Source organism: Carassius auratus, chromosome 5, assembly GCF_003368295.1.
Source record: "Carassius auratus strain Wakin chromosome 5, ASM336829v1, whole genome shotgun sequence".
NCBI lineage: Eukaryota > Metazoa > Chordata > Actinopteri > Cypriniformes > Cyprinidae > Carassius > Carassius auratus.
In genome coordinates, this window is record NC_039247.1 from 11,284,863 (window position 1) to 11,297,643 (window position 12,781).

Genomic DNA, 12,781 nt, shown 5'->3' on the forward strand with positions numbered 1-12,781 from the left:
GCTTGTGTATCTAATATAATTTTAACCCCATTGAGGAACTCAATGCGAGCGCTAATTACGTGATTGATGGTTGTTCATGTCTATGCAATTTAACGTATTGCTGTAAACTTGGGATTCCATATTTCCATTCTCTTAAACTCATCTTTCCCTAACTTTCGACCTTCCTGCAACTTGTGTGAATGTGTGTGTGCGTGCGTTTATGTGTTAGATTAGTTTATATGTCTTAGATTTATCTAATAAAGCCTTATTCATATTGAAAAGAGAAGTATCTTGTGTTTTGAGCTTACAAGTTAATGTCTTAAACTGCCGATCTTGTTACTGTGCTAATTGATAGTGTTTTCACTATAGTTTGGATATTAGTATCCAGCGCAGATTTGATGTTAAACGGCTCGTTCACTGAACCGCAGGCGCGTCTCCGTGACCAGCCGTGAAACAGTGATTCTGTTCAAATTCCCTTTAAAATCTTAAATGATTCCCTTTGAGCTAAATTGACCTGTTTCCCTTACAGTTTAATGCTACTCCGTACCCGGCAGGTTCCCAAAAGCAGATCGAGATAACTGAAGCGATCGCGCATTTCATTGCAAAAGACATGGTGCCGATTAATACAGTTTGCAGCGCGGGGTTTAAAAAACTCATAAACACACTGGACAAGAGATACGTCATCCCCTCCCGCAATTATTTTTCTCAAGTTGCGCTGCCTTCGCTTTATTCAAAATGCCGGGAAAGCATTGAATCAGATCTGCAAAAAATTGAGTTCTATTCCACCACGACTGATTTATGGTCGAGTAGAACTACGGAACCATATATGAGCCTTACGGTTCATTACATTGATGACGAGTTTCAACTCAAAACCAGATGCTTGCAAACGTCCTATTTTCCGCAAGATCATACCGGGGATGCGATTGCTCAAGGATTGAAAGAGATGCTGGGTGCCTGGGATTTAAAGGAGGAGCAACAAGTCTGTGTCACAACAGACAACGCAGCAAATATAGTGAACGCTATTGCTATCAATAAGTGGAGCAGACGTCAGTGTTTTGGACACAGGCTGCACCTAGCAATTGGGGAGTAGTAGCCTGCTATTAATATTCATTTAGCTAAAAATGTACACATAATTCCATATTTATTTCATTGCAATATCATATGTACTTGGCTAATAATATGTAGACCAGGTTTTTTTTTATTCATTCCTGGATTATAATGCATTCAGTGATTGAACAGTTTAGCATGCAACAACTTCAGTGTTTTATATATATATATAGGCTATTGTTATAGTTCACTTATCTATATTTATAACATTATATTAATACAGTATATATATATATATATATATATATATATATATATATATATTAAATTGTGTCCGTTTAATTGTAATTAAAATGTATAGCATTAGTAAACTGTTTGTGTGTGTGTGTGTTTAGAACATTCTTTGAAAGATGGACGGATTGACCGTGCACTAAATGTCTGCAAAAAGGTGGTAGGGTGCTTCTCCTATAGCTGGAGACGAAGGAGGGAGTTGTCCGAGGCCCAGAAAGAGCTCAAGTTACCTCAACACAAGCTCAAGAGTGTCCGACAAGATGGGGCTCAAAACAAGCAATGATCGCCAGGGTATTGGAACAACAGAGTGCCATTTCTTTTGTTCTCTCCGCGGACAGAAAAGCCAGACACCTTGTCCCCACATGGCAGGATGTAGATGTCCTTGAGGCGGTCAACAACTCCCTTTCTCCACTTGCTGAATTCACGGATGCTCTTTCAGGAGAGCAATATGTAAGTGTGTCATATGTGAAGCCTGTTCTTCATTTGTTCAACAATAAAATCTTGGCAGAGAAAGAGGGAGAAACAGAACTGTCAAAATGCATCAAGAAAAAGGTCCTGGACTACCTGAATAATAAGTATGATGATCCATTGACTCAAGAATTGCTTGACATGGCTTCTGCAACTGATCCCAGATTGAAGCTCAAGTACGTCAATGAGAACAGAGTTGAAGCTGTCAAGACTCGTTTGAGAGCTGAAATGGCATCAATATCTACTACAGTCAAGGTAATTATCATAGGTTGTGTGTGCCATGTATATTTTGTTTGGGCCATTCTCAGTATTAATTTAAAATTACTAAATAGTCCTTACTATACTAGTATATGACAATATATTTTATGAATTAAACAAAATTTTTGCCTTTGTTTAATTAAAAGCCTCAACCATCGGTGACTGTTAGAGAGGAAGCAGATGACCAAAATGCTCCAACACTAAAGAAGACCAAAAAAACACTGGGCAGCTTCTTTAAAGTAGATGAGGACCAGAGGCCAGCATCGCCATCTCTCAATCTCCAAGACATGGCCATTACTGCAGAGCTACAGTCTTATTTTCTATCTGCTGCTGTTGATAGTGAGGAGGATCCTTTGGCCTGGTGGAAGGAACATGCAAAACAATTCCCAGCACTATCCAAGTTGGCACAAAAGTATTTGTGCATTCCTGCCACAAGCTCTCCCTCGGAAAGAGTATTCAGCACTGGAGGAAACATTGTGAATTGTTTGCGTGCATCCCTAAAGCCTGAAAGTGTGGACAGGCTTGTGTTCCTAGCCAAAAATCGTTATAAGTCTAACTTGATGTTGTACATTCCTGAAACATTTAAGTGTTTTTATGTCTTGTGTTCTAGGCCAAAACACTTCATATGGCAAACTCAGTTTTTTTCTTTCTACAGGTTATCTTGAGTTCCCTCTCGAGGCGGTAACTCAACATTACGTCAGCTAAGACGTATATGGGAACTCTTCCCTTCTCCACTTTCACTGAAATCTTATTGGCTAACGCCAGCTGGGGACAGCTGGCCAATTGACGCGAAGCATGCAAATACTGGCGGGTAAGCGTGCAGTATAAAATGCATGGGCGCGAAAATTACATCAGAATCTCTTTCTTCACGCTAGAAGTCTTATCTTAGTCATCGTGGAAGTTGCAATAGAGGACTACTCACCCTGTTTTTCCTCTCCGCATCCGATGGCTGCTAATGCTAGATTCGGACCTTCACCAGTTCTGTGTGACCTGCTATGGGATTCTCACACGGACAACACTTGCGCCCACTGTACCGAGCTGCCAGTGCGCGCCCTCAGAGCCAGAGTGGCTCGGAGGATGGCGGGAATGAGGCCCACTGCCGCCAGCGAGCCGCTGGTGGGCCCTCCTCCGCCCGAAGACGAGTTTGACGTCGGCGTGGTGGACTATAGCTTCCGCGAACTTCGTCCTCTTCGGAGCTGGCGAGGAAAACGACTCCATGTCGCTTCGACGTCGAAAAAGGTTTGGGCCTCTCAGTGGGACCGCCCCGACCAAGAGGGCCCTGAGACCTCCAGGAGAAGCTCGTCAGGGTCTTCGGAAAGGTCGTCACGGAGCTGAGTCTCGCTTGCAACGCACATGACGAGCCTGTGATAGGTAACTAGACTCATGGCTCCTCCAGTCGAGCTGCTACCAGATGGCATTTAGGCATGCAAGAGCTCGTGGTGAAATCGTGGGCTGCACCCCAATCGGCGCGCACCCACTCTGCTACGAAGGCCATATCACGCAAGTGGACGGGACGGAAACCCCCCCCCCCATCTAGGAGACTGTTACCACACACCTGTGCTCGTCTCCCTCTGCTTTTGGTCCGGACCACAGTCTAGAAAGAGCGAGTGCAGCTTCTGCTCTTTGCCAGGGCAATACTCAAGGTGTTTCAGGCAAACGGCGGCACAGTAGGGCTGACGTCATCAGGATCTGCACGCGGCAACTGATCTCGCGCTGATTGCTATTAAGCGCTCTGCTCAGCTGTTTCACGGAGCTCATGGTCATCTTTACAGGCACCTATGGCTTACCCTAGCTGTCCTGAAAGACGCGGACCGTAGGCCGCTCCTAAACGTTCCAGTTGCTCCCTCCGGCCTCTTTGGTGACGTCATGGAGCTATTCTCAGAGACGCAGAAAGCGCGCCAAAGTATGAGCCATGTGATACCCCGTCGCTCACCCCAGTCTTCTTCTGCGGGACTCTTATGCACCGGGCCAGGCTCTGAAACCAGCTAAAATAACCCGCAGTGGCACCCCGCTCTGAACCGGACGCTCGTTTCTGCCGAAACCAGCAGTGGTAAGAGCCTGGAAGGTAACGTCAGGGTCAGTTGAGGACCCCGCGCCGCGAGAGAGCCAGCGCGCCATACGAGCCGTCTCCCTGACGGTGAAAGAGTGAGTGAGCGGGAGGCCCCGCCCCCAAGCGCCATGTTCATATGCATCATGTCCCCCATTTCCTTCGGGCGACGATTGCTATGTCTGTTTGAATGCTGTTTGTGTGAGTTCCACAATAAAAACAGGTATACAATCAGCGAAAGAACTTTACTGCCTCTTACACTCATCACTGTGTCACTCGCCCTGTCTCAGAACAGTGCAGAGCCACAACCCATGATTATACTGGCCTCGCGAGAGTGCCAACACCACATGAACACGGTGTCACCCTCAATGTTCAGATGCATCATGCCCCCCATGTTTCTTCGGGCGACGATTGCTATATGTCTGTTTGAATGCTGTTTGTGTGAGTTCCACAATAAAAGCATGTTACAATCAACTAAAGAGCTTTACTTCCTCTTACACTCATCTCTGTGTCACTCGCCCTGTCTCAGAACAGTGCAGAGCCACAACCTATTATTATAATGGCCTCGCGAAGGAGCGAGAGTGCCAACACCACAAAGACGCATGCATCATGTCCCCCACATCACTATGGGTGACGATTGCCATATGTGTTTAAATGATGTTTTTGTGAGTAAAAATTGTACTAAAGAAGCATATATACAAATTCTTGCACCCAACGTTGTGTCACTCGCCCTGTCTCAAACAGCGCAGAGCCACAGTTCATGATTATAATGGCCTCATGATGGCGCAAGAGTGTCACACCATTTCGCGACGCGCCCGCCCTCCCGCCAGTGCTTCCAGCCTCGCGGGGGCGGGGCCCTAATTAAAATAAGCCATCAGTGGCTGTAGAGGTAACGCGTCCGCCGTGTCATCTCATGGACGGTAAGAGGGCTATCCCGGGCGTTTCACCGTGGATACTGGGAATAATTCACGACGGATATTCTCTCCAATTCAAACGCAGACCTCCCCGCTTCAATGGCGTGGTCCCGTCACTGACTTTGCCCCAAAACCGTCCTGTTCTGCGACAGGAAGTTCTCAGTCTGCTCGAGAGAGAGCGATAGAGCGAAATTTCCCCTCAGATCGAGCGGAATGCGCATGTTGAATTATCTGGACGATTGGCTGATTTTAGCCCACTCAAGAGATGTGCTATCAGTCACGTGGAAACAATGCTTCGCCGTTTGGATACGCTGGGACTGCGTGTGAATATGCAGAAGAGCGTGTTTTTACGAGTCGGACTGTAACATATCTGGGAATATGTTTGGACTCGATGGCGATACAAGCCCATCTCTCTCTAGAGCATTTCATCGACTCTGCGCTGTTTCTGACTGGGCAGGTCGTTTGCACTGAGGGAATTTCAGAGGCTTCTGGGACTGATGGCGGCGGCTTCTTCAGTGTGCCATCTGGGTCTGCTACATTGCGGCCGCTACAGTTTTGGCTGTAACTCGAGTTCCGCCGAGGGCGTGGTCTTCGGTCCACAAGCACTTACGGTCATTCACAGTTGCGTCAGTAGCCAATAAGATTTCAGTGAAAGTGGAGAAGGGAAGAGTTCCCATATACGTCTTAGCTGACGTAATGTCTCGTTCCCGCCTCTCAGGGAACCGAGGTTACGATAGTAACCGGAGACGTTTTCTATTGTTTTAATTTTAGTTTTAGTATAATACCATGCATACTATTGCATATTTGCACTTTTTTTTTTAAAGAAACCAAACCAATGTAGAAAAGCAATAAAAGTTTTTCAGGAAGAGTGTTTTCAGCTTGGTTTTTTTTTATTTTTATATACAAATATGGCATGAAGTTGCTTTAAACATGGTATAAAGCTACTTAAAACATCAATCAATGTAAATTGTAATAATCATAATTAATAATTGCAATTACAATTTCAAAGGAATGATCGACAATTATGATTTTTGTCATAATAGTGCAGCCCTAGTTTACAGGACTGTTAGGAGAGGTGGGGGTGTAGCTGCTCTATTTAAAGATGTCTATCAATGCAAGCAAGTGTCATTTGGTCAGTACTTGTCTTTCGAATATCTAGGGATTGTGCTGAAAGGTGCTCCACACATTCTGTTTATTATTATTTACAGAGTTTTTTTGCAATTGCAGGGGATTTTAATATTCACATAGATAATGCAGAAAACAAAACTACAAAAGAAATGATAACGGTTCTAAACACTTTTGACCTGATTCAGCATGTGCATGGACCCACACACAAAGGTGGACACACTCTGGATCTAATCATCAGTAGGGGTCTAAACATTTCATCCATTGTTACTAAGGACATAGCACTACCTGATCACTTCTGTATTTTCTTTGATGTATTGATCTCTGCTACTTCTGAATCTAGATCTGTCTCTGTCAGAAGGAGATGCATAAACGAGAACACAAGTGTACTATTTATGGAGGCTATATCTTTAACACCAAGCATTTCTGCAGACTCTGTTGATATTCTCCTTGATTCCTTCAACTCAAAAGTTAAAGAGCCACACAGATGGGAAATAAAAAATTGCCTGTATTACAGTGTATGATGTAGCTGTCCATCAGTGTAAACAATGTGCAAAGTAATTAAACCAAAAAGTACACGATTTATAAAGTTATTGGCTTCTAAAGTAAGGAGTCGACTCTGAATCGCTGAAACGAGTCGTTATGGATGTAAAATCTTTTGCTCATCTCTATGTACGTCACTAGGAACACTTTGCATAATAATCTCCGCCTACCATCTTGGGAGAAACGGAACTCTGAACTGCCCCACCCCCCACGCACAGACGCTCTGGTTGGTGTGATATCATCATGTCGAGGAGACAGTGTGTTTTTAATTGTAAAGGCAAGTTTGTTTTATTTTCACTGCCAAAGAATGAAAATCAGAAGAACCAATGGCTAAAATTTATTTTTACCACAATACCAGAGCAGTACAACAAATCCCTTTTGTTCTGTTCACAACATTTCACTGATGACTGCTTTTCTAATCTCGGTGAGTACAGCGGGATTTTTGGCCATAAAAGAGGGTTCATTACCAAATTTATTTAGAACAACGAGCATCTCCGAATCATAACGCGAAGTATGATTATGAAGTTATGTGTCCGTTTTCTCCCGAGCGTCTTATCAGTATGTGTGCTGTCTGCAGCCTGTCTGCGCTGATCGTCATGTACAAACACGTCATTAAAATGAAGTGTAACTCTGTGAATACTCAACGAAGAGACATGAGAGAGATATCTATAGAAAGCTTGACATGTCTACTTTAAAACTAAACAAGTGCAGCCAAACAGATATTCTGTGATAAAGTAATACATATGAAAACAACGCTATGTCTGTTTTTCATGTCTCCCTTCGTTATATGTGACCACGCCCCCGCGCTATTCAGATTCAAACTGAAGCGCGCGGCTTGAATACACCCACACAGAAGAAAAAGCAGCGAGACTGTTCAAGTTTTTTTTATTTTACTGTTTGCTTCGAGATGAGAGGAATAAGACATAATTCACCCCAAACAGATGCTAACGCATAGTTTACCGTGGAGGTGTGTGCGAAACAACCAATCAAACCTGACTATGTCAGTTGACCAATCAGAACACAATATGCTACCGAAAGGTGGGGTTTAAGGAAACTGAATCTTTTGAACAGCTTCGCGCGAACCGTTTGGGGATCTCTGAGAATTGAGGTTATTTTAAAATTATATTTTGTTTTCTTATAAACAGTGATAGGAAGCTTAGAATTTTCATCTTACTGGCTCTTTAAGAAATGTTATTGATGATATTGCACCAATAAGAGTCAGTAAGAAAACAAACAGACAGAAATCAGTTTGGAGAAGATCAACAGCAGTTCAGACTATGAAAAGACAATGCAGAAAAGCCAAGCGGATGTGGAGAAATACGAAATTTGAAATTCACTATAGCATCTGTAAAGACAGCCTTCATGCTTTTAATGTGAAACTAGCCACAGCTAGACAGAATTTCTTCTCAAACCTTATAAACAGTAACTTAAATAACACTTGTACTCTTTTTGCCACTGTTGAGAGACTGACAAACCCCCAAAGTCAGATTCCCAGTGAAATGCTCTCAGACAGCAAATGCAATGAGTTTGCTTCTTTCTTTTCTGAGAAGTTCATCAATATCAGGAAGGCGATTAGCACATAAAGTAATGCAGAGGTCAGACAGATTCGGCCACAATATCAAAAAGATACTACAGTATGTCTATTTTTGAAACAATTGACAGCAAAATTCTGGAAGACATAGTGCAGCAACTAAAATCGTCAACCTGTTGACTTGACACACTTCCAACATCTTTTTTCAAAAGTGTGCTTGACTGCTAAAAAGCAGATCTCTTAGAAGTGGTGAATGCCTCACTTCTTTCTGGGACATTTCCAAACTCCCTAAAAACTGCAGTTGTTAAGCCCCTCCTGAAAAAGACCAATCTTGATAACACAATTTTGAGCAATTTTAGACCAATATCTAATCTTCCTTTTATAGGCAAAATTATAGAAAAGGTCATTTTTAATCAGCTAAACAAATACTTAAACTCAAATGGATACCTGGACAATTTTCAATCTGGTTTCCGACCGCATCACAGCACAGAGACAGCACTCATTAAGATAATAAACAGTGAATTGCGTTTTACACTGTCGATCATAACATACTACTAAAGAGACTGGAAAACTGGGTCGGGGTTTCTGGGATGGTACTCAAATGGTTCAGATCATACTTAGAAGGGAGAGGCTATTATGTGAGTATAGGAGAGCATAAGTCTAAGTGGACGTCCATGACATGCGAAGTCCCACAAGGTTCAATTCTTGCGCCGCTCTTTTTTGGCTTTATATGCTTCCACTAAGTCAAATAATGAGTGTGGCGAGTGGGGCGGGGCCGAGAGGCGTGGGAACGAGGAGTGAGGCCAGGTGTAGCTCATCTCCAATCACTACACCTGGCCTCACTCCTCGTTCCCACGCCTCTCGGCCCCGCCCCACTCGCCACAATGAGAAAGAACCAAATTGCCTATCACAGCTATGCTGATGATACCCAGATTTACCTAGCCTTATCTCCAAATGACTACAGCCCCATTGACTCCCTCTGCCAATGCATTGATGAAATTAATAGTTGGATGTGCCAGAACTATCTTCAGTTAAATAAGGAAAAAACTGAAGTCATTGCATTTGGACACAAAGATGAAGTGTTCAAGGTGAATGCATACCTTGACTCTAGGGGTCAAACAACTAAAAATCAAGTCAGGAATCTTGGTGTGATTCTGGAGACAGACCTTAGTTTCAGTAGTCATGTCAAATCAGTAACAAATCAGTAACTAAATCATTTAAAAATGGCTTGTTTTATTTTTGTTACTATTTTTACTTTCTTTTATGTAAAGCACTTTGAATTACCATTGTGTACGAAATGTCCTATATAAATAAACTTGCCTTGCCTTGCCAACGTCTGGGGGCTGAGGAGACGAGTTTCTCAAGTTTAGGAATAGGAATGTTGTCCCATTCTTGTCTAATACAGGCTTCTAGTTGCTCAACTGTCTTATTTCTTCTTCGTCGCATCTTCCTCTTTATGATGCACCAAATGTTTTCTATGGGTGAAAGATCTGGACTGCAGGCTGGCCATTTCAGTATCCAGATCCTTCTTCTACGCAGCCATGATGTTGTAATTGATGCAGTATGTGGCCTGGCATTGTCATGTTGGAAAATGCAAGCCCTTCCCTGAAAGAGACAATGTCTGGATGGGAGCATATGTTGTTCTAGAACTTGGATATACCTCTCCAAGGTACATCAAAAACCAAGTTTTGTCTTGGATTTGGTCAGGGTGATGACTTTGTCCTCTTCTGCCTGAAGATCATCCAGGGTCTGCTGATGTGCTTCTTGGAGAGCTTTCTTCTCTTTTGTAAGTTTGGCAATGCTCTCATCCTGAGATGCCATTTCTTCAGTCAAGTTCTTGACCTGAGGGATTTTTGTTTCAAATGAGCTTATTTTTTCCAACAATGAATATTATATATAAACATATAAAATAGATATTAAATCCAACCTTATTCTCAGTGACGTGTTTCTCCTTTTCCATTTTAGCCAAGGTCAGCTCCAGGTCATCAATGTCTTTCTTTAGCTCAGAGCACTCATCCTCAAGTTTTCTCTTCTTGGCTGTCAGTTCAGCATTGATTTCTTCTTCATCCTCCAGTCTCTCAGTTGTCTCTTTGAGCTTAGCTTCCAGCTGGATTTTGCTCTTGATCAGACCCTCACACCTTTCCTCAGCATCTGAGAGATTCTCAGCTTCCTGAGAAACCACATTGCTATTTTTAATGGACCCAAAATTCAGTTAATTCAATTAGGAAAAAACTCACAGAAGCCACTTGCAGCTGCAGATCATTTTTCTCTTGCAGCAGTGCCACCATCTTCTCTTCAAGCTCCTTCTTTTTGGCTTCAGCCTTGGCAAGATTTTCTTTGCATTTTGTAAAGTCCTCTTTCATGGTTGCCAGCTCCTTCTCAGTCTCAGCACTCTTCAGCAGAGGCTTAATCTTGTAGTAAACTTTCATCCATGGCCAGTGTTTGACATTCATGAATGAGCGGATGTTGTATTGGATGGTTTAAATTGAATAACTGATTATTTTATTTTTTTTCTTAAGCCACTTAGTTTTATTTAGGTCAAAACAATACTTCCTTCACTTTAAATGTCATACATATGTATATATAAAAAAAAAAAAACAGGAGGGAATTTTTTGATGTTCGTTTTTGCATGATGACAAACATTGGTATTATTTAGTCTCACCCTCTGTGCCATCAGGCTCAGCCTGCTCCTCACGCTGCTTCTGCTTGAACTTCATGTTACCATGATAGGACACAGCTCCAGTGAATTTGTAGATGCCCATCTTCTCCTCATTACTGAAGCCCAGAATGTCAATAGCAGACTGGAAATTACAGAGAAGAATAAGCTCATTGATCAGTTATATTTATATAGAATATGTTCATATTCACACAGCATTGACTCACATCAGTAGCCATCAGCTCCTCTTTATCATCAATGCTTACCACTGTGATCTGACCCTGACTGCACATGGGGAAGTCATAGGGGTTGGTGGTGATGAGCGTCACTTCTGTAAAACACACAGAGCATTTACTATTATTGTTGTTGTTTTTAAGTATTTCACAATAATTATTATCAAGCATTGATACACTGAATGCATTATGTGCATCTACCAATCAGCTCAGGCTTGTGGTTGGTCATCATCTGGTAGAAGATGTGGTAGCCTCTCTCATCTGGAAGCTGGAATGTCACTCTAGACTTCTCCAGCAGATCTGTTGAGAGAATAGGTCACAATCATCTGAAGAGTGACAAAGACAAACGTGCAGGATGGGTAAATGAAATCATGTCCACCTACATGTCTCAATGTCAGCACTAGCCAGTTTTTCTGATGTACTGAAGTGAATTCCGATGAATTTACCCTGTTAGAAACAAAATAACTTTTGAGTTCCTAGTGTGCAAAAGCCAGCTTTTAAAACAGTTCATAAAAAACTGTATAGAATTTTTGTTAAACAAAATTGTCCAACTGTACTGTATGTAAATATAAAGTGGTGAACTTACAAAACGAGAGGAGTGGTCATTTCTCACAGTCTTGGCATTACCATAAGCCTCGAGCAGAGGGTTGGCAGCAATAATCTGGTCTTCAAGAGAGCCCTGTGATGTTTGAAAGATTGTTATTAATTTTCTGTTTTATGTCTAAACACTGTTTGCAGGCATTTCTCAAACTCACATATCATGTATTGTGCGAGATGACTGTAATTCACAATCTTTCAGCATAATATATTTGTTTTGTATCTCATACCTGCATTTTGCCGGGAGTCTGCTCTTTCTTCTTATCACCCTGAACTGCAACTGTGGCAAAGTACTGGATGACACGTTTGGTGTTCACAGTCTTTCCAGCACCAGATTCTCCACTGGTTTATTAAAGATGAGAAGACAGAAGATAATAAGACACACAGAAGTTACACCAGAGCAAAATAGAACTGTTCTCAAAATCTCTAATAGTAGGCTAGATACTGTAAATCCAAAGGTAATAATGTTTCAGCAATTGTTTTATTTCAGAGAAGATGTGAGGTGACATCCTCCTCCTTAGCAACTCTGATCTTATGAGAATACGTGCGTATTTTTACGTTAAATGTGGTTCTACCACACGTACATTTACTTACGTTTTCATGCACATAAAAACGTACTATTTAAACGTATTTATAGCAGTAAAACGTACATATACTTACGTGTTAGCAGCTAAAAAAAACGTAATCAAACGTAAAGTGTGAATTTATAGGAATGTGGCTTTAATTATTTAAATCTGTTGTATTTAATTGTCATATCAATAAATGTTTTTATTGAAAGTAGTTTCTCATCTACTTAATAGGAAATAACATTTCTGTGCATGCTGCAAACCATAGATACACAAAAGCACAGCATAAAATTACAAATCACATCCATTTTATATGTTTGCTGTACTCCATATCTTTAGAATCCAGATGTTTGCAAGGAACATATCCATATCAATCGATCTTCATCTTCATTCTAAGCAACAGCGTCCGTCACAGTCAAAGCCCGCGCTCGTTATGATTCGCCAGTGCGCCTGCGCCACAGGAACGTTACGACATGGTTTACGGCACTGATAACGAACTCTCATTGGTTTTCACATAATTCGTCAC

General features: G+C 42.0%; 1 protein-coding gene across 4 annotated transcripts; it reads right to left on the reverse strand.

Moving 5' to 3' along the window:
* Positions 1-9,748: 9,748 nt before the first annotated feature.
* Positions 9,749-12,531, reverse strand: LOC113075339 (myosin-7-like). 4 transcript variants are annotated; one of them, XM_026248057.1, is made up of 7 exons: positions 11,920-12,531; positions 11,679-11,771; positions 11,476-11,539; positions 11,294-11,392; positions 11,087-11,190; positions 10,866-11,004; positions 10,246-10,373 (listed from the first exon to the last, which is right to left on the reverse strand). In XM_026248057.1, exons 1-7 carry the CDS (start codon positions 11,923-11,925, stop codon positions 10,366-10,368), a joined length of 513 nt encoding a protein of 170 aa, XP_026103842.1. In that variant the 5' UTR covers positions 11,926-12,531; the 3' UTR covers positions 10,246-10,365. The 4 variants fall into 4 exon arrangements, with proteins under 4 accessions (XP_026103829.1, XP_026103842.1, XP_026103848.1 ...); XM_026248063.1 differs by lacking the exon at positions 10,246-10,373 and having other exon boundaries at positions 10,501-11,004; positions 11,126-11,190; XM_026248052.1 differs by lacking the exon at positions 10,246-10,373 and having other exon boundaries at positions 10,501-11,004.
* Between the last annotated feature and the right edge of the window lie 250 nt (positions 12,532-12,781).